Raw genomic sequence first — 21,518 nt, forward strand, 5'->3', positions numbered from 1 at the left:
ATAATCATTAGCTAAAAAATTGATAAGTTCCGCTTCAGACTTAATATTTTCATCAGAATGACAACTAGTTGTTCAAAATAAGTATGTTTTAGAGTGTGTTTCTAGCTCAGTGGGAAAACTGTTTCGAGATCTGTCATTAAAAAAAAGGAAATATGAAGAAAATTCCTGACAGCAGCAGCTGCATGCCATCGCATTCTTTGCTGTCACGTGACCGAACACTTTGGCTAACATTAGCCCGCTAAAGTAATGCGTGTCAGAACTCACCGGTTTAGTGGCATACACCGAAGAAAGGTGACTTTTGAGCTCCTTCACAGTCCAGTTCAGGCAAACTCCTTCGATGGTTTGGTCCTGCTGTGTCTGATTGGGCGTTTTTATGATGAGAGTAGCCGTCTTTTGTTGTAAATCACCGCCTTCCATTTTCTTGTCTACTTACTGGGATATAACAGTAAAATCCAAGGTTCTTTTTGGTAAAATTTAATGTATATGTATCGCGTCTGCTATCAAAACACACACAAAAGCAACCGTCTCCTCCGCGAGATCGACAAGTCTGCGCGCTCGCGCTGTGATCCGGGACTTTAGCGAACAGAAATGTTTCCAAACACACTGTGGCCGCTCCTGATTGGTCACAGTCCCATCGCGAGGTGACGTGGTCGCTCCAGCACACACCCTTCACTGAGCACGCGCAACTCGGAATTTTCCCTTACAAAGATGGTCTACTTCAAGTTAAGATAATTCACTACACTTCGTGAAGTTGAGTGGAAAACGTTAAAAAAAACTGAGGAGTGAATCATCAAACAAAGGTGATATCGTCTTTATTTGCATATAGTGCTGCTCAAAGTGCTTCAACAAAAGACATAAAAGAAACCGTAGATTTATCTGAAAGAAATCTAAAATTAAAGCCATAATTTCCATAAAATCAATATTTAAAATATGATTAAAATTATGTTGATAGCTATCCATCGATTTTGGAGATACAGCATCGGCACCAACATAAGAGACTAGCTATGCGCGACACATCTGCGCGCATGATGTGAAATCTGTTCTCCATGACTAATATGGAGTGGGCTTTATTGAATCACTTTTTCTCTCCATCTATTGGTGTTGGACTCATTACATCTAGACTCTGGTGAATGTTAGTGAAACGTAGGACTATGTTTCCTGCAATTACGTTAGCATCCTGTCTGTAATTTTTCTGCCGTTATATAGTATTGCTGTACGGTATTCATTCCACCTGATTCATTTCTGCTTTGCACAGATGACCTCCAATGACACATGCGTGATTAGTGTGTGCAAGAGTATCAAAACTATTGAACTATTTATTTATTTGGCTGTCTCAGTTGCAACATTTCTGTTAGGTCATATGGTCACATTAACTACGTACAAGAGACAGAGGCAAAGTGACCAGCTGCCATTCACTGTCAATCAGAGTGGGTGTTTTACAGAGAAACAAGAAAAGTATTTGCTATACCACCAGCTAGGCGGGGTCAAAATAGACAAAAAGTTTATTTATGCGATGCTAAGCAATACAACACAGCAACTGCCAATCCAAGCGATAGCAGTGTGACATATGTTGGTTGGTTTCTAGTTATATTTATAGTTAATTATATAATAAAGTTTATTTTAAATAGTAAAATATAAAGGCTCAGTTACTTTGTCATAAGGGTTTGATAATTAAATGTTAGGAATCATTGCCATTTTTTATGTATATATCAGCAGATATCAGAGCAGGGGTGGTGGCCAAGTGGTTAATGCGCTTGGTTTCAGTTCAGAAGGCTCCGGGTTCAAATCCCACCCCTGCCACATTTCTCCATGTAATGTGGAGTTGCGTCAGGAAGGGCATCCGGCGTAAAACCTGTGCCAATTCAACATGCAGATCCACCTTGGATTTGCTGTGGCGACCCCGAGTGCAAACAAGGGAGCAGCCGAAGGGACTTACTTTTACTATCAGCAGATATCAGAATTTTAATTAATTTTTTTTTAACTCTCTAATATTGGTATCGGTATCAGCCTCCCCAAAAATCCATATCTACTGGGCTCTAATCTTCAGCTCTGCAACCTCTAGCTCTGCCTCCTGTCTTTTTGTTAGCAGCACTGCCTCTACCATTATTAACAATAAGATTTATATCGCTGTCTCAGCTGCAGTTTTTTTGTTATGTCATTGTATGTTCTGTAAATCTTGTATTGAACCTTTTGTTGTATCTTGTTAGGAAGACCAGAGCCGATGGCTACCCCAATAAGTCTGGTCTGCTTCAGATTTCTTCCTGTAAAATGACAAAATATGTTTGCTCATGGGGTTGGTAAGGGCTAGCCCTTCTTACATATATTCCTTTGAGGTGACTTATGCTATGCTATTACACAACATAATAAAAATAATAGAATTTTGAATCCTGAAACATTGTTCTACTGTTTCAAACCATAAGATTTAAAAGCTGGATGTGGACATTTTGGTTTGGGTAATTAAGAGGTTGAAACAGAAGATTTCACAAACACCATAGCCAAATTTCAAGATGCATTTCATACGAGGTCTATTAGAAAAGTATCCGACCTTATTATTTTTTCAAAAACCATATGGATTTGAATCACGTGTGATTACATCAGACATGCTTGAACCCTCGTGGGCATGCGAGAGTTTTTTCACGCCTGTCGGTTACGTCATTCGCCTGTGGGCAGTCTTTGAGTGAGGAGTCGTCCACCCGCTCGTCGATTTTTTTCATTGTTTAGGAATGGCTCAGAGACTGTTGCTTTGTTTGATAAAAAAATTTTCAAAACTGTAAGGCACAACTGAGTGGACACCATTCAATAAATTCAGCTGGTTTTCGGTAAAAATTTTAACAGCTGATGAGATTTTGGTCTGGTAGTGTCGCTTTAAGGACGGTCCACGGCGCCTGACGGCGATCTGCGCTTCGAGGCGGCAGCGTCTCGCCGTTTCAAGTTGAAAACTTCCACATTTCAGGCTCTGTTGACGCAGTAAGTCGTCAGAGAACAGAGAACTTTCAGAAGAAGTCGGCATGAGGAGTTTATTCGGACATTCCATTGTTAACGGTCATTTTGTAATGAAAGAACGTGCGGGCAGAGTCGCATGTCGGGCTGGACCCGACCGCGGGGGGTCGCGACAGGAAAAACACCTCCGTTGGAAATCTTAACGGGCAAGTTGGAACATGCCCAAGCTGTTAAACAATTTCTCAGTTACTCACTTGTTGAAAGCCATTAAAAGCCGCCTGAATTCTACAAATGGTTTTCAACACGGAGGTGTTTTTCCTGTCGCGGCGCACACAGATTTGCCGAGTCGTCACGGAAACGACTCGGCGAATTTGCGCGTACGTCTTTCATTAAAAAATGTCCTTAAACAGTGGAATGTCCGCATAAATTCCTCATGCCGGCCTCTTCTGAATCTTCTCTGTTCTCTCACGATGTCCTGGGTGAATTAAGCCTTAAATTAGGATGTTTTAAGCTCGAAACAGGCCGACAACAGCGCCTGGAAGCGCTGCAGGACGTCCCGCTCCGTGGGAAGTCCTTACACCGACAGAAACACCCCATAATCTCTCATCAGCCGTTAAACTTTTCACAGAAAACCATCTTAATTTCTCGAATAGTGTCCACTCGGATATTCCTCACAGGTCCAGAAAAATTTTTGATAAAGCAGCGCGCGCCGTCTCGAGCAGCGTGTGAAACAAAGGAATTCAGCCGAGAGGGCGGGACCACATCTCACTCAAGGCCTGCCCACAGGGAAATGACGTCACCGACACGCGTGAAAAAACTCACGCATGCGCACGAGGGTTCAAGCATGATTGGTGTAATCGCATGTCATTCAAATCCATATAGTTAAAAAAAAATAAAAGGGTCGGTTTATTATCTAAGAGACCTCGTATACTGTCATAATTTTACATAGATTCATTGTTGATTTTCATGTAATTGCCATGTTGGGTTCTCAATGATTGCTTTGTCCTGAATGTGCTGTTATATGCGTGATTATTTCTGAATGTCACTTGAACAAAAACACCTTCTCAATCAATAATTGGCTGAATATTACATCATCTGTTCCAACAGTACAACACCAGATTTACTTTACAGTATAAAAAATATAATAAAGCTATGGTGTGTCGTATTTATCAAATGGAATATAGCATTCAGAACCATCTGTTCACTACTGAATTATATTATTATTATTATATTATTATTATTATATACCTTCATTTCTAAACTCGAGCAAACCCCCTCATGTTGGCCGCCATGTTGATACAGCAGCCTAAAAGAGACACACTTACTCTGTCTTTCACATTACTGCAGTGTGTCGTGGACTGTAGATAACACAAATTCTAATTCTGTTTGAAAACCCTCATTTTATGAAATGGAAAATCATAAATATAGCTCATCACTACAGAAGGCAAGGGAGCATAAATCCCTGTCACCAAAGAGGCAAACAATATCATGACAGATGACAGCATAATGCAGTCTGCAACCTCACCACTAGATGACACTAAATCCTACACACTGTAGCTTTAAGGAACATAAACACAATAATTTTCAGAAGAGTATGTTCATCACATGAACACAGAGTAAAATCATGACAACAAGTTGTGTTTCATTATGTATGCATCTCATTGGCAGTAGAAGGTGAGAACATTTTCATGGTTTCCTCTGACCAACAGGACTGGAGGTCTCAGATCATGAGACAAGACATCCAGCCAGGCCAGGGAGAGAGTACTGGGGCACACCCCTCTCCTCCCCACGGGCATGGTACTGTCAGGAAACACACAGAAGCATAAGAAGGAACAATTAATGACCGCATTTGTCCAATAAGAACACAGTCAGTGTGCTCAGAATTTTTATAAAACACCAATAAGTGATTAGAAAAAACTCTGAGGACATTCAGTTCACATGAGATCTCAAACCCGACCTGGTGTCACTGACCGAACGCCCGATTATTAACCATCAGATGACAAATTAAAACCTCTTCAATCATTCTAAAGTCAGTTTTAAGGAGAAACAAGGTGATACTCAATGAGACACTGCTGACACACTGAATGACATAGGCGCAGCAGCAGCACGTCAGACTCAGACGCGCTGCTCTGCCACGTTTATGATGAAATAATGCTGAATTTATGTAGAAATGATTGTTGTAAAAAAGCTTCAGATAGCTGTCGCTGAGATAAATAATGACTGGAGTGCAGTTTTAAACAGAAACAAGGCGATAATTGGTGAACCGCGGCTGACGCTCCGAAATGACGCATGTGCAGTGGAGGCCAGGCGGACCGATTTTTAGGGGGGGCCGTTTGGTCAGCGACACCGGACTCCCACAGAAAGACCACCAATAACACTTTACGTTATGTGTGTAATCTCCCTGGTAGGTAAAAACAATATAAAAATAAACCAATACCTATACCTTTCGCATCACTTTTCAAACCAAAATTGAAACGTTATGTTTTCTTAAGCACATTATCAATCCTGTTGATCACAATGGAGGCACTCAGCTCATGCTAATGCTAACCTGTTAGCATTAGCATGAGCGGTAGTAATAATACAATAACATGCTTTTGGAGGGCGGTATGCATTTTCAGAGGCCCGACGTTTACGCCCAGTCACCCAAAATGACAGATATTCGCCTGAGTTAGACAAGGGCGAATATCTGTCATTTTGGGCGACTGGGCATGAACGGAGACACTCAGAAAAATGCATCCCGCACGACAACAGCATGTTATTTACATTATTATCACTTTTTACTGCGATACACAACACGTAACGCGTACATAAAAAGTTGGCTCACTTAACTTTTGTCGTGTCGACTGGCGCACGGTGCTCTCCAATTTAGCCAGTGCATCCTCATCAAGCTGGCTGCTTTAGCTTCTGTTCATTGTCGTACTATCCATGAGAAAATCATCCGGAATATCCATATTGGGACCAAAACATACTTCTCGCATTTTCATCTTTTCCTCTGCGGACAGTTTTTTTTCCCCCCCCTCTGAGGACAGTTCTTGGGCTGCGCGCTATGACGTCATTTGTTTTACGCACAGCAGGCGGGTATAGCAAGATAGCGTCAACATAAATCTACGATACTGGCCCAGCAACGCCCCGGTAAAGTGATAATAATGTGATATATTACAGTCTTCTTGTTAATGTTAGCCCATTAGCATTGTATTATGTGGCAGGTGTTAGCATCAAGTTATGTGACACTTGCGATATTTCCTGCCAGCATTTGCCCTTTAGCGTGACACGTGAATGATTAAATCCATTGTGAATAACTGCTTTAAGGTGCTCCCCTCGCTCAGGTCCTTAGCTACCACAAGTATGCATTATGTAATAATTATATAATTTATAATTTATTAATTTATATAGCGCCAAATCACGACAAAGTCGCACCAAGGCGCTTCACATAATTCACAACACAAATTAATCTAAATTCAAAATAAAAGCAAGAAAAGCACAGTTAAAAGATAAAACACAGTAGAATAAAAAGAAATTACAAAGCAAACACAAACAGATTAAAAAATTAATGATAAGACAGTCTAAAAAAGTGGGTCTTCAGTCTTGATTTAAAAATCTCCACCGTGTCAGACTGCCGAATAACAGCAGGTAGATCATTCCAAAGAGCCGGACCACGGTAGGAAAAGGCTCTATACCCCACAGACTTTTTGTTCATCCTCGGAACACACAGAAGCCCTGCGAACGCAAAGGCCTTGCAGGTACGTAGGGCTTAACCAAGTCCGCCAAGTAGGAAGGCGCCAGTCCATGAAAATTTTATAAACCAACAATAAAACTTTAAAATCCAATCTGGCAGAAACCGGTAGCCAACGAAGGGATGCCAGAATGGGAGTAATGTGGTCAAACCTTCTACTTTGTGTCAAAATTCTGGCAGCAGCATTCTGCACCAACTGAAGTCCTCGAATGCTAGACTGCGGCAGACCAGAAAATAAAGCATTACAATAATCCAATCTAGAAGAGACAAATGCGTGAATCAGAGTCTCAGCATCAGCCATAGACAGGATGGGGCGAATCTTTGCTATATTTCTCAGATGAAGGAAAGCAGTCCTCGTAATGTCCCTAATATGGAGGTCAAAGGACAACGTAGGATCAAAGATTACCCCAAGGTTCCTCACTTTGTCAGTATGATGTATAACACATGAACCTAGGCTAAGCGCCAGCTGATCAAATTGGTGCCGATGTCTTGCTGGGCCAAGAACCATCATTTCAGTCTTATCAGAGTTCAAAAGTAGAAAGTTGGTAGACATCCAACTTCTCACTGCTGCAAGACAGTCCTGTAAAGATTTTATGTGGACAGGATTTCCAGCAGCTATCGGCATATACAACTGAGTATCATCAGCATAACAATGAAAAGCAACCCCGAAATGCCGCAAAATGTTCCCAAGGGGTGCCATATCAATCAATCAATTTTTCAATCAATTTTTTTATATAGCGCCAAATCACAACAAACAGTTGCCCCAAGGCACTTTATATTGTAAGGCAAGGCCATACAATAATTATGTAAAACCCCAACGGTCAAAACGACCCCCTGTGAGCAAGCACTTGGCCACAGTGGGAAGGAAAAACTCCCCTTTAACAGGAAGAAACCTCCAGCAGAACCAGGCCCAGGGAGGGGCAGTCCTCTGCTGGGACTGGTTGTGGCTGAGGGAGAGAACCAGGAAAAAGACATGCTGTGGAGGGGAGCAGAGATCGATCACTAATGATTAAATGCAGAGTGGTGCATACAGAGCAAAAAGAGAAAGAAACAGTGCATCATGGGAACCCCCCAGCAGTCTACGTCTATAGCAGCATAACTAAGGGATGGTTCCGGGTCACCTGATCCAGCCCTAACTATAAGCTTTAGCAAAAAGGAAAGTTTTAAGCCTAATCTTAAAAGTAGAGAGGGTGTCTGTCTCCCTGATCTGAATTGGGAGCTGGTTCCACAAGAGAGGAGCCTGAAAGCTGAAGGCTCTGCCTCCCATTCTACTCTTACAAACCCTAGGAACTACAAGTAAGCCTGCAGTCTGAGAGCGAAGTGCTCTATTGGGGTGATATGGTACTACGAGGTCCCTAAGATAAGATGGGACCTGATTATTCAAAACCTTATAAGTAAGAAGAAGAATTTTAAATTCTATTCTAGAATTAACAGGAAGCCAATGAAGAGAGGCCAATATGGGTGAGATATGCTCTCTCCTTCTAGTCCCCGTCAGTACTCTAGCTGCAGCATTTTGAATTAACTGAAGGCTTTTTAGGGAACTTTTAGGACAACCTGATAATAATGAATTACAATAGTCCAGCCTAGAGGAAATAAATGCATGAATTAGTTTTTCAGCATCACTCTGAGACAAGACCTTTCTGATTTTAGAGATATTGCGTAAATGCAGAAAAGCAGTCCTACATATTTGTTTAATATGCGCTTTGAATGACATATCCTGATCAAAAATGACTCCAAGATTTCTCACAGTATTACTAGAGGTCAGGGTAATGCCATCCAGAGTAAGGATCTGGTTAGACACCATGTTTCTAAGATTTGTGGGGCCAAGTACAATAACTTCAGTTTTATCTGAGTTTAAAAGCAGGAAATTAGAGGTCATCCATGTCTTTATGTCTGTAAGACAATCCTGCAGTTTAGCTAATTGGTGTGTGTCCTCTGGCTTCATGGATAGATAAAGCTGGGTATCATCTGCGTAACAATGAAAATTTAAGCAATACCGTCTAATAATACTGCCTAAGGGAAGCATGTATAACGTGAATAAAATTGGTCCTAGCACAGAACCTTGTGGAACTCCATAATTAACTTTAGTCTGTGAAGAAGATTCCCCATTTACATGAACAAATTGTAATCTATTAGACAAATATGATTCAAACAACCGCAGCGCAGTGCCTTTAATACCTATGGCATGCTCTAATCTCTGTAATAAAATTTTATGGTCAACAGTATCAAAAGCAGCACTGAGGTCTAACAGAACAAGCACAGAGATGAGTCCACTGTCCGAGGCCATAAGAAGATAATTTGTAACCTTCACTAATGCTGTTTCTGTACTATGATGAATTCTAAAACCTGACTGAAACTCTTCAAATAGACCATTCCTCTGCAGATGATCAGTTAGCTGTTTTACAACTACCCTTTCAAGAATTTTTGAGAGAAAAGGAAGGTTGGAGATTGGCCTATAATTAGCTAAGATAGCTGGGTCAAGTGATGGCTTTTTAAGTAATGGTTTAATTACTGCCACCTTAAAAGCCTGTGGTACATAGCCAACTAACAAAGATAGATTGATCATATTTAAGATCGAAGCATTAAATAATGGTAGGGCTTCCTTGAGCAGCCTGGTAGGAATGGGGTCTAATAAACATGTTGATGGTTTGGATGAAGTAACTAATGAAAATAACTCAGACAGAACAATCGGAGAGAAAGAGTCTAACCAAATACCGGCATCACTGAAAGCAGCCAACGATAACGATACGTCTTTGGGATGGTTATGAGTAATTTTTTCTCTAATAGTTAAAATTTTGTTAGCAAAGAAAGTCATGAAGTCATTACTAGTTAAAGTTAATGGAATACTCAGCTCAATAGAGCTCTGACTCTTTGTCAGCCTGGCTACAGTGCTGAAAAGAAACCTGGGGTTGTTCTTATTTTCTTCAATTAGTGATGAGTAGAAAGATGTCCTAGCTTTACGGAGGGCTTTTTTATAGAGCAACAGACTCTTTTTCCAGGCTAAGTGAAGATCTTCTAAATTAGTGAGACGCCATTTCCTCTCCAACTTACGGGTTATCTGCTTTAAGCTACGAGTTTGTGAGTTATACTACGGAGTCAGGCACTTCTGATTTAAAGCTCTCTTTTTTAGAGGAGCTACAGCATCCAAAGTTGTCTTCAATGAGGATGTAAAACTATTGACGAGATACTCTATCTCACTTACAGAGTTTAGGTAGCTACTCTGCACTGTGTTGGTATATGGCATTAGAAAACATAAAGAAGGAATCATATCCTTAAACCTAGTTACAGCGCTTTCTGAAAGACTTCTAGTGTAATGAAACTTATTCCCCACTGCTGGGTAGTCCATCAGAGTAAATGTAAATGTTATTAAGAAATGATCAGACAGAAGGGAGTTTTCAGGGAATACTGTTAAGTCTTCTATTTCCATACCATAAGTCAGAACAAGATCTAAGATATGATTAAAGTGGTGGGTGGACTCATTTACTTTTTGAGCAAAGCCAATAGAGTCTAATAATAGATTAAATGCAGTGTTGAGGCTGTCATTCTCAGCATCTGTGTGGATGTTAAAATCGCCCACTATAATTATCTTATCTGAGCTAAGCACTAAGTCAGACAAAAGGTCTGAAAATTCACAGAGAAACTCACAGTAATGACCAGGTGGACGATAGATAATAACAAATAAAACATATACAGGGAAAAAAGCAGGGGACCCAGAACGGATCCCTGCGGAACCTCGAACTTCATGCCCTTAAAGTCAGAGGTAGTGTCATTGCACAAAACACAATGGGAATGACCAGACAGATAAGACGTCAGCCACACAAGAGCAGTTCCAGTAATCCCGAAACAGTTTTCTAGCCTATCAAGTAGAATATGATGATCAACTGTGTCAAACGCAGCACATTTTGTAAGCAAAATATAAATCCTGTTGCAAACAATGGAGGCAGGTGTGATGGCAAGGGACTGGCAATGCACCTAATGTCAAGCTAGCGCCAAGTCAACTATCCATCTGTGTGTGTATATATATATATATATATATATATATATATATATATATATATATATATATATATGTATATATATATATATATATATATATATATATATTGTTTTATAGGAACCACTTGATCCTTCTGTGTTGTTCTTTGCTATTTATGAGGCTAAGAATAAAGTAAAATAAAAGCAAACAAATAAAAGCTTTACTACAATACTCACATAACAATCAGTGCAGCCTCTTTGGAATAATCCTGGAGAATCTCATTCAGACGAATCTGATGGAGACACTGAAGCACAGAGAAAATTTAACATTTTATGACAAGAAGATGGAGGAAAAAAAGGAGCGTTTCTCTTTTGTTCTGGATCTAAGTGTGCGACAAGTGTGTTTCTTTTGCTCTTTCTCTGCATGTGTGTGTGTCCATGTGGGTGTGTGAGAGAGACCTTGACCCTGTTCCTCTGGAGATCCTGCTCTGTGATCATCCAGGGTTGTTGGTGTGATCTTGGCGGCCCCAAATCAGAACCTTGCTTGGGGTTTGTCTCCACTTTGAAACGACCCACAATATCCTCAAACTGGTGAACGCTGCATTACAAAACATGGCACACAAACATTATGGGTAACTGCTGAAAACAGTGCAATTAGTACCATAAATCAAGTGCAGGGAAACCTCTTTTTGTATTTACAGACAAGAAACTATGAGCAAACCACGTGACCTTGTGGGCCTGTCTATGCTGTGGTTTGTTGTGATCAGCACATTTTAGCTTTTGGGGGCTGGAGGCGGCTAATTGTGGATGGTACGATTGTTCAGCTGATTATAAATAAACTCAGTCGACTGCCAAGACAAGACTGCTTACTTTTCCAAATTAACTACAATAAACACAATCCTTGATTTCTCTGACGCTGTAGCAAATCTTACATGGTACGGTTGGCTCATTAACGGCTAATTTAACGGTAGCTCTTCTAGCTATAGTTAGCTTATTTTCGTGATTTACAAATTTATTTATTTTTGTCTTCCTATAGTAAGTTAGCAGGGTTAACGTTAGATAGGTACCTAAAACATACTACATCATAGTTTCTGTTTCTATAATAAAATAACCATATTTATAGCTTAGCCTACTAGCTGTAATTTAATTTTACTACTAGTCTACAGACTAGGCATACATATACTACAATCTTCTCCTGTATTAATATTTAGGCTTTAGAAGCTAACTCCTATAATATTATGTAGTACTATATTTCTTGTATATGTTGTTTATTACCCTTATTTTGTATATAAGTTTTATATATATTTATATTTTGTAAATATCACTTATATACATGTCCATATTCTTGAGCCGATTGGGTGGGTAGGGAGAGTTCCCATGGGATAAAAAAGCTTTTCAACCTACCGCCTGGTTCTCAAGACCAGGAACCTAAGTGGCTCTACTCTACTCTACTCTTCTTTTTTTTAGATATACATTAGTATACAGTAGTATAGTTCTACCTTAGAATTGGAATGTATTAAAGAAGACATACCTTACTGAATTTTCATGGAGCAACCTCTCTGCAAGCTGTTCAGTGGAGGATTTTAGTTCAATAATATCACAGAGGATGTGAGCCACGTTCGGAAACCTTTTAGTGTTATCTGTTCAGCACTAAACCATTTCTGGTTGACGCTTACAAGACTACAGTACAGAATCAGTCTGGGTTTGGGACGGGTGCTAAATGTACTACTTTTTCTTGACCCATTTCAACAAGAATGATCCTGTTTTCTTGTTGCTTTTAACTGGTATATCGTCTTTATTTTATTTATATTTAACACATTTTAAAATCATGAATATATGTAGCGTTTAGACTTTTATTCTATTTGATATTTTCTTTTATCTTTGCACTTTATTTTGTGTTTTATTAACTACTTGTGTTTTCACGTGTTCTGGTGATATGAAGCATTTTAAAATGTCTGACCTGAAATTGGTATAAAAGTCATGTCATTATTGTTGTTATCATTGTGCAGTCATACTTTGCAGGATGAGATTTCAGGTGGATGTCAGGAAGCACTTGGACATCATGGAAACCCAGTCGGAACTTTTTAATAAGTGCTAATACCCTGAAAAAAAAACAAAAAAAAAAAAAACAAAAGAGGAGTGAATTCCACAAAGTAATATTTTTGCATTTGGGCCACAAAGTACTCAAAGAAAAGTGGCTTTTTGCTTGTTGAATATGACTTTGATTTAATTTTTCTCCACTTGAAAATAAAGTTGGTGTTTGCATACAGAAATGCAGCTGTATGTTCAGTTAATTGTTAGTCTTGTCAATCAGAATTCATTGTAAGCATGAGGTATTAAAGGTGCATCAGTGGAACAGCAAAGCCCATCCAGCAAATCTACCTCAACTGATCTGGATAGTTTTCTCCATGTCGTTGGGGAGGTGATAGTCTAGTGGTTAAGCGGCAGGCCTGACACCAGAGGATCCTCAGTTCAAATCCAGACTGAAAAATCAATAAGGGCCCTTGGGCAAGGTTCTTATTCCCCAGTTGCTCCTGCTGTGCAGCTGAGCGTCTTGTGCAGCAGCACCCTGACATCAGTGTGTGAATGAATGTGAGAAGGTGAGGCATCAGTGTAAAGCGCTTTGAACATCTGATTCCCTCTGCTGTAGCAACCCTCAATAAGACCAGATAGATGTGTGTGTTGTCAACTGTGTGTGTGTTTTTTAGTGTACAGTGTATTTTTGTGTGAGTATTTAATGTGTTTTTATGAGCCTGTTGAAGAAGAATTTCTGTGACCTTTTTGAGACAGACAATAAAGTTTATTCTATTCTACTTAGATGGAAAAGTTATACAAATGTAGTCCATTTGTTACTACAACCCCTGGCAAAAATTATGGAATCACCGGCCTCGGAGGATGTTCATTCAGTTGTTTAATTTTGTAGAAAAAAAGCAGATCACAGACATGACACAAAACTAAAGTCATTTCAAATGGCAACTTTCTGGCTTTAAGAAACACTATAAGAAATCAAGAAAAAAAGATTGTGGCAGTCAGTAACGGTTACTTTTTTAGACCAAGCAGAGGAAAAAATATGGAATCACTCAATTCTGAGGAAAAAATTATGGAATCACCCTGTAAATTTTCATCCCCAAAACTAACACCTGCATCATATCAGATCTGCTCGTTACTCTGCATCTAAAAAGGAGTGAACACACCTTGGAGAGCTGTTGCACCAAGTGGACTGACATGAATCATGGCTCCAACACGAGAGATGTCAATTGAAACAAAGGAGAGGATTATCAAACTCTTAAAAGAGAGTAAATCATCACGCAATGTTGCAAAAGATGTTGGTTGTTCACAGTCAGCTGTGTCTAAACTCTGGACCAAATACAAACAACATGGGAAGGTTGTTAAAGGCAAACATAAATCAAATCAAATGAAATCAATTTTATTTATATAACGCCAAATCACAACAAACAGTTGCCCCAAGGCGCTTTATATTGTAAGGCAAGGCCATACAATAATTACGGAAAAACCCCAACGGTCAAAACGACCCCCTGTGAGCAAGCACTTGGCAACAGTGGGAAGGAAAAACTCCCTTTTAACAGGAAGAAACCTCCAGCAGAACCAGGCTCAGGGAGGGGCAGTCTTCTGCTGGGACTGGTTGGGGCTGAGGGAGAGAACTGGGAAAAAGACATGCTGTGGAGGGGAGCAGAGATCAATCACTAATGATTAAATGCAGAGTGGTGCATACAGAGCAAAAAGAGAAAGAAACACTCAATGCATTATGGGAACCCCCCAGCAGTCTAAGTCTATAGCAGCATAACTAAGGGACGGTTCAGGGTCACCTGATCCAGCCCTAACTATAAGCTTTAGCAAAAAGGAAAGTTTTAAGCCTAATCTTAAAAGTAGAGAGGGTGTCTGTCTCCCTGATCCGAATTGGGAGCTGGTTCCACAGGAGAGGAGCCTGAAAGCTGAAGGCTCTGCCTCCCATTCTACTCTTACAAACCCTAGGAACTACAAGTAAGCCTGCAGTCTGAGAGCGAAGCGCTCTATTGGGGTGATATGGTACTATGAGGTCCCTAAGATAAGAAGGGACCTGACTATTCAAAACCTTATAAGTAAGAAGAAGAATTTTAAATTCTATTCTAGAATTAACAGAAGCCAATGAAGAGAGGCCAATATGGGTGAGATATGCTCTCTCCTTCTAGTCCCCGTCAGTACTCTAGCTGCAGCATTTTGAATTAACTGAAGGCTTTTCAGGGAACTTTTAGGACAACCTGATAATAATGAATTACAATAGTCCAGCCTAGAGGAAATAAATGCATGAATTAGTTTTTCAGCATCACTCTGAGACAAGACCTTTCTAATTTTAGAGATATTGCGTAAATGCAAAAAAGCAGTCTTACATATTTGTTTAATATGCGCTTTGAATGACATATCCTGATCAAAAATGACTCCAAGATTTCTCACAGTATTACTAGAGGTCAGGGTAATGCCATCCAGAGTAAGGATCTGGTTAGACACCATGTTTCTAAGATTTGTGGGGCCAAGTACAATAACTTCACTTTTATCTGAGTTTAAAAGCAGGAAATTAGAGGTCATCCATGTCCTTATGTCTGTAAGACAATCCTGCAGTTTAGCTAATTGGTGTGTGTCCTCTGGCTTCATGGATAGATAAAGCTGGGTATCATCTGCGTAACAATGAAAATTTAAGCAATGCCGTCTAATAATACTGCCTAAGGGAAGCATGTATAAAGTGAATAAAATTGGTCCTAGCACAGAACCTTGAGGAACTCCATAATTAACCTTAGTCTGCGAAGAAGATTCCCCATTTACATGAACAAACTGTAATCTATTAGATAAATATGATTCAAACCACCGCAGCGCAGTGCCTTTAATACCTATGACATACTGGTAGACCAAGGAAGACATCAACGCGTCAAGACAGAAAACTTAAAGCAATATGTCTCAAAAATCGAAAAATGTACAACAAAACAAATGAACGAATGGGAGGAAACTGGAGTCAACGTCTGTGACCGAACTGTAAGAAACCGCCTAAAGGAAATGGGATTTACATACAGAAAAGCTAAACGAAAGGCATCATTAACACCTAAACAGAAAAAAACAAGGTTACAATGGGATAAGGAAAAGCAATTGTGGACTGTGGATGACTGGATGAAAGTCATATTCAGTGATGAATCTCGAATCTGCATTGGGCAAGGTGATGATGCTGGAACTTTTGTTTGGTGCCTTTCCAATGAGATTTATAAAGATGACTGCCTGAAGAGAACATGTACATTTCCACAGTCATTGATGATATGGGGCTGCATGTCAGGTAAAGGCACTGGGGCGATGGCTGTCATTACATCATCAATAAATGCACAAGTTTATGTTGATATTTTGGACAATTGAAAGGATGTTTGGGGATGATGAAATCATTTTTCAAGATGATAATGCATCTTGCCATAGAGCAAAAACTGCAAAAACATTCCTTGCAAAAAGACACATAGGGTCAATGTCAATGAGCAGATCTGATTTGATGCAGGTGTTAATTTGGGGGATGAAAATTTACAGGGTGATTCCATAATTTTTTCCTCAGAATTGAGTGATTCCATATTTTTTTTCTCTGCTTGGTCTAAAAAAGTAACCGTTACTGACTGCCACAATCTTTTTTTCTTGATTTCTTATAGTGTTTCTTAAAGCCAGAAAGTTGCCATTTGAAATGACTTTAGTTTTGTGTCATGTCTGTGATCTTTTTTTCTACAAAATTAAACTGAATGAACATCCTCTGAGGCCGGTGATTCCATAATTTTTGCCAGGGGTTGTACAACCAACTGATTGGTTGTGGTAACAAATGGTCATGGACTGTTTGTCCCCCTGCCCTTTGGACGCAGCTTCAGAGCCATTAAAACCCAGACCAACAAACTGAGGAACAGCTTCTTCCCCAGAGCTGAGACCTCCGTCACCCGCTGACACACTCCTGCACTCATACTCTGCAGAACTGCACTTTATTGTTGCACTTTACTGCCGTTTGCATGTTTTTAGTTCTTACCTTTTATGTTTTATGCTTCATGTTGCATTTTCGTCTGGCTGTTAAAATCTGTACTGAGAAGCACTAAACAGAATTTGATTAAACAATATACAACCCCTGGAAAAAATTATGGAATCACAGACCTCGGAGGATGTTCATTCAGTTGTTTAATTTTGTAGAAAAAAAAAGCAAATCACAGACATGACACAAAACTAAAGTAATTTCAAATGGCAACTTTCTGGCTTTAAGAAACAGTATAAGAAATCAGGAAAAAAATTGTGGCAGTCAGTAACGGTTACTTTTTTTAGACCAAGCAGAGGGAAAAAAATATGGAATCACTCAATTCTGAGGAAAAAATTATGGAATCATGAAAAACAAAAGAACGCTCCAATACATCACTAGTATTTTGTTGCACCACCTCTGGCTTTTATAACAGCTTGCAGTCTCTGAGGCATGGACTTAATGAGTGACAAACAGTACTCTTCATCAATCTGGCTCCAACTTTCTCTGATTGCTGTTGCCAGATCAGCTTTGCAGGTTGGAGTCTTGTCATGGACCATTTTCTTCAACTTCCACCAAAGATTTTCAATTGGATTAAGGTCCGGACGTGTCTTTTTGCAAGGAATGTTTTCACAGTTTTTACTCTATGGCAAGATGCATTATCATCTTGAAAAATGATTTCATCATCCCCAAACATCCTTTCAATTGATGGGATAAGAAAAGTGTCCAAAATATCAATGTAAACTTGTGCATTTATTGATGATGTAATGACAGCCATCTCCCCAGTGCCTTTACCTGACATGCAGCCCCATATCATCAATGACTGTGGAAATTTACATGTTCTCTTCAGGCAGTCATCTTTATAAATCTCATTGGAAAGGCACCAAACAAAAGTTCCAGCATCATCACCTTGCCCAATGCAGATTCGAGATTCATCACTGAATATGATTTTCATCCAGTCATCCACCGTCCACGATTGCTTTTCCTTAGCCCATTGTAACCTTGTTTTTTTCTGTTTAGGTGTTAATGATGGCTTTCGTTTAGCTTTTCTGTATGTAAATCCCATTTCCTTTAAGCGGTTTCTTACAGTTCGGTCACAGATGTTGACTCCAGTTTCCTCCCATTCGTTCCTCATTTGTTTTGTTGTGCATTTTCGATTTTTGAGACATATTGCTTTAAGTTTTCTGTCTTGACGCTTTGATGTCTTCCTTGGTCTACCAGTATGTTTGCCTTTAACAACCTTCCCATGTTGTTTGTATTTGGTCCAGAGTTTAGACACAGCTGACTGTGAACAACCAACATCTTTTGCAACATTGCGTGATGATTTACCCTCTTTTAAGAGTTTGATAATCCTCTCCTTTGTTTCAATTGACATCTCTCGTGTTGGAGCCATGATTCATGTCAGTCCACTTGGTGCAACAGCTCTCCAAGGTGTGATCATTCCTTTTTAGATGCAGACTAACGAGCAGATCTGATATGATGCAGGTGTTAGTTTGGGGGATGAAAATTTACAGGGTGATTCCATAATTTATTCCTCAGAATTGAGTGAGTCCATATTTTTTTCCCTCTGCTTGGTCTAAAAAAGTAACCGTTACTGACTGCCACAATTTTTTTTCTTGATTTTTTTATAGTGTTTCTTAAAGCCATAAAGTTGCCATTTGAAATGACTTTAGTGTTGTGTGGGCCGCCAGAAGAGGAGGTACTGCTGGCCCACCACCAGAGGGCGCCCTGCCTGAAGTGCGGGCTTCAGGCACGAGAGGGCGCTGCCGCCATGGACACAGCCGGGGGTGACAGCTGTCGCTCATTACCTCTTGACAGCTGTCACCCATCTACTCAACATCATCTCACTCCATAAAGACCAGACGTCATCTCCACCTCGTTGCCGAGATATCATACTTCATTGGAGGTAATATCCTCAGCCGTTTTGTAATTGTAATACTTGTATATTGTGAGTGTTTGCAGAAGTACCAGTTCCTCCGTCGGTGGAAGCTGTGAGAGCGCTGAAGGCACTCTTTTCCCCTGAGGAATCCACAGTACTCTGCAAGTTAATGAGTGAGAGGTGGAGGTGGCATTCCCACCGTTGTTGTTACTGGGTGTACACACACCCACACTTGACTGTCTTTATTCTTCGCCAGCAGTACCAGATCCGACAGTCGGGGACGGTGATCACCTGGGAATTCGGGACTTGGCGGCTCCAGTATTCACCAGGTTCTGGGGCGGCGGAAATCGTGTGGTTCCGGCTCTTCTTAGGACAGACGTCTTCTATCCTCGAGCCTGCCCACACGTCACCTTTGTGTATTGACTGTTATGATATTCTGAGATTGTCTGTATGTTCGTTGTGCACATTCACAACATTAAATTGTTATATTTTGGCTCATCTATTGACCGTTCATTTGCGCCCCCTGTTGTGGGTCCGTGTCCCTACACTTTCCCAACATTTAGTTTTGTGTCATGTCTGTGATCTGCTTTTTTCTACAAAATTAAACAACTGAATGAACATCCTCCGAGGCCGGTGATTCCGTAATTTTTGCCAGGGGTTGTATAATGACAACAAAGTGTCTAATTTAATCTGTCTAATCTAATCAACCATTGGAGGAGGGTGAGTCACATGATCTTCCCTGTTTGTATGCCCATTTGTGTTTTTGTTTGTTTGCAGATGGTAAAAGTCAAGTGGTTTGTTGCTTTGGACCGTTTATGATGGTGGTTAGATGAAGTAAGAGTTTACTGTATTTTGATGTGAATACAAATCCAGTTATTGAATATCTTACTGTAATGTTCATAGCAGATGCATGGATGTATGTGTGGGGCAACACCCTGCAGGCCTCCCTTCCTCACAACACACACACACACACACACACACACACACACACACACACACACACACACACACACACACACACACACACACACACACACACACACACACACACACACACACACACACACACACACACAACAGGTGTGCTGTGCCGAGCCATTGAGGAGCTGGGAAACACTTGCAGGAACAGATTTGTGCAGCTCTGGTTTAAAGTCTTTCTGGAGAGTATGTGCTCCTTGATGGACCTCTACTTTCACCATTATTTTAGTTCTAAGAAATAACTCTGATAATGGGACAGTGCAGTTTCGTTTGAACCCTTGCGTGAAATCGTGGGATTTGGCCACTTCTGGAGACAGTCTGCCAGTGCGAAACACAAACACGGCATCACTTTGCACGGAAAGATAGTGTGCTGTTTTCTTTTTGGCTGCAAGCACCAAAGCATTCTCGAAAACTGAGTTTTTTTTTGGGGAGAAGTTGTGTCGGTAAGTTTGACCAAGATTTAATGTGAATAATGATAATGGGACTGTCCACAGAAGTACAATTTTTGCATCATATGCTCTTTCATTTAACATCTTTAGCACCTGCCCTGAAACGAGACTACGTGCCCAATTAGATTTTCTGACAGATGCAACAGACATTTGCATTGATTTGTTTAGAATAAAACTCGCTGATCAACTGCTGGATTCAGTGTGCTCACTCAGCTCTCTGCTCCTCCTTCTTGCTCATTTCTCCTCCCACAAACACTCGGACTTGACATCTGGCCCAGCGCCTCCTCCGAGTGAGCAGGTAGGGCAGCAGCAGGGTCAAACCTGATGTATAAATAGGCGGGATGACGAGATGTGACAAAGTGGGATCACAATGATAGTGAGTGAAGAAGGTACAGAAATGATCTGACCTCCATCATCAGATAGCCAGTAGACATCAATAGTCTTCTTTCCTTGTTTTTTCTGAAACACGGTACCAGGTTGAGGTTCGGGAGCAAAGGAAGAGGTGGCTGCAAACAAGGATTAGAACACAGAAACCTAATGCTTGTTTAGGACACACACATCACAAAAACAAAATTGAAGGTTTTTTGTTGAAGGTTTAAGATAGCATCACGTCACGCGTGATGTTATCTTAGACTATAAGCATGCACTACTGATCTTCTGCTTACAATGGATTCGGACACCACTACGGTTCTTGTGCTGTTAGATCTCAGTGTTGCATTTGATACCATGGATCATCATATTCTACTTGATAGGCTGGAAAATCATTTTGGAATTACTGGGACTGCCCTTGCATGGTTGACATCATACTTGACCAGTCGTTCTCACTGTGTTTTGTACAATAACAGTACCTCTAACCTTAGTGACATGAAATTTGGGGTTCCACAGAGGTCCGTCTTAGGCCCCCTGCTTTTCTCCCTTTATATAGCACCATTTGGGCACATATTGTGGTGTTTTGGGATTACCTTTTATTGCTATGCTGATGATACTCAGTTATACATGCCGATAACTGCTGGTAATCTCATCCACATAAAATCCTTAGAAGATTGGAGTGCATCGTTGAAAAAAGCTGGATGTCTAGCAATTTGCTACTTTTAAACTCTGATAAGACTGAAATGACGGTTCTTGGTCCAGTGAGACATCGGCATCAATATGACCAGTTAATGCTTAGCTAAGGCTCGTGTGTCATACATCACACTGACAAAGTGAGGAACCTTGGGGTAATTTTTGATCCTACGTTGTCCTTTGACCTCCACATTAGAGATATTATGAGGACTGCTTTCTTCCACCTGTGAAATATAGCAAAGATTTGTCCCACCCTGTCTATGCCTGATGCTGAGACCTTGATCCATGTGTTTGTCTCTTCTAGCTTGGACTACTGCAATGTTCTATTTTCTGGTCTACTGTAGTCTATTATTAGGGGTCTCCAGTTGGTTCAAAATTCTGCTGCTGACTTTTGACATGAAGCAGAAAGTTCGACCACATTACACCCATTTTGGTATCTCTTCACTGGCTTCCTGTCCCAGTGAGATCAGAATTTAAGGTTCTGTTACT

General features: G+C 40.3%; 2 protein-coding genes across 2 annotated transcripts in view; both read right to left on the reverse strand.

Annotated features, from left to right (window-relative positions):
* Positions 1–563, reverse strand: part of herpud1 (homocysteine-inducible, endoplasmic reticulum stress-inducible, ubiquitin-like domain member 1) — an 11,091-nt gene extending 10,528 nt beyond the window's left edge. Inside the window, exon 1 of the mRNA XM_034177181.1 lies at positions 265–563. Within this exon, the coding sequence (XP_034033072.1) occupies positions 265–417 (153 nt within the window). The 5' untranslated portion in view covers positions 418–563. The remainder of the gene's footprint in view (positions 1–264) is intronic.
* Positions 1–21,518, reverse strand: part of slc12a3 (solute carrier family 12 member 3) — a 75,182-nt gene that overhangs the window by 6,768 nt on the left and 46,896 nt on the right. Inside the window, exons 21-26 of the mRNA XM_034177179.1 lie at positions 20,375–20,473; positions 20,177–20,288; positions 12,664–12,750; positions 11,108–11,246; positions 10,886–10,953; positions 4,573–4,740 (exon numbers count right to left, since the gene is read on the reverse strand). Of these exons, the coding sequence (XP_034033070.1) occupies positions 4,599–4,740; positions 10,886–10,953; positions 11,108–11,246; positions 12,664–12,750; positions 20,177–20,288; positions 20,375–20,473 (647 nt within the window). The 3' untranslated portion in view covers positions 4,573–4,598. The remainder of the gene's footprint in view (positions 1–4,572; positions 4,741–10,885; positions 10,954–11,107; positions 11,247–12,663; positions 12,751–20,176; positions 20,289–20,374; positions 20,474–21,518) is intronic.

Source organism: Thalassophryne amazonica, chromosome 8 (genome assembly GCF_902500255.1).
Source record: "Thalassophryne amazonica chromosome 8, fThaAma1.1, whole genome shotgun sequence".
NCBI classification, from domain to species: Eukaryota; Metazoa; Chordata; class Actinopteri; order Batrachoidiformes; family Batrachoididae; genus Thalassophryne; species Thalassophryne amazonica.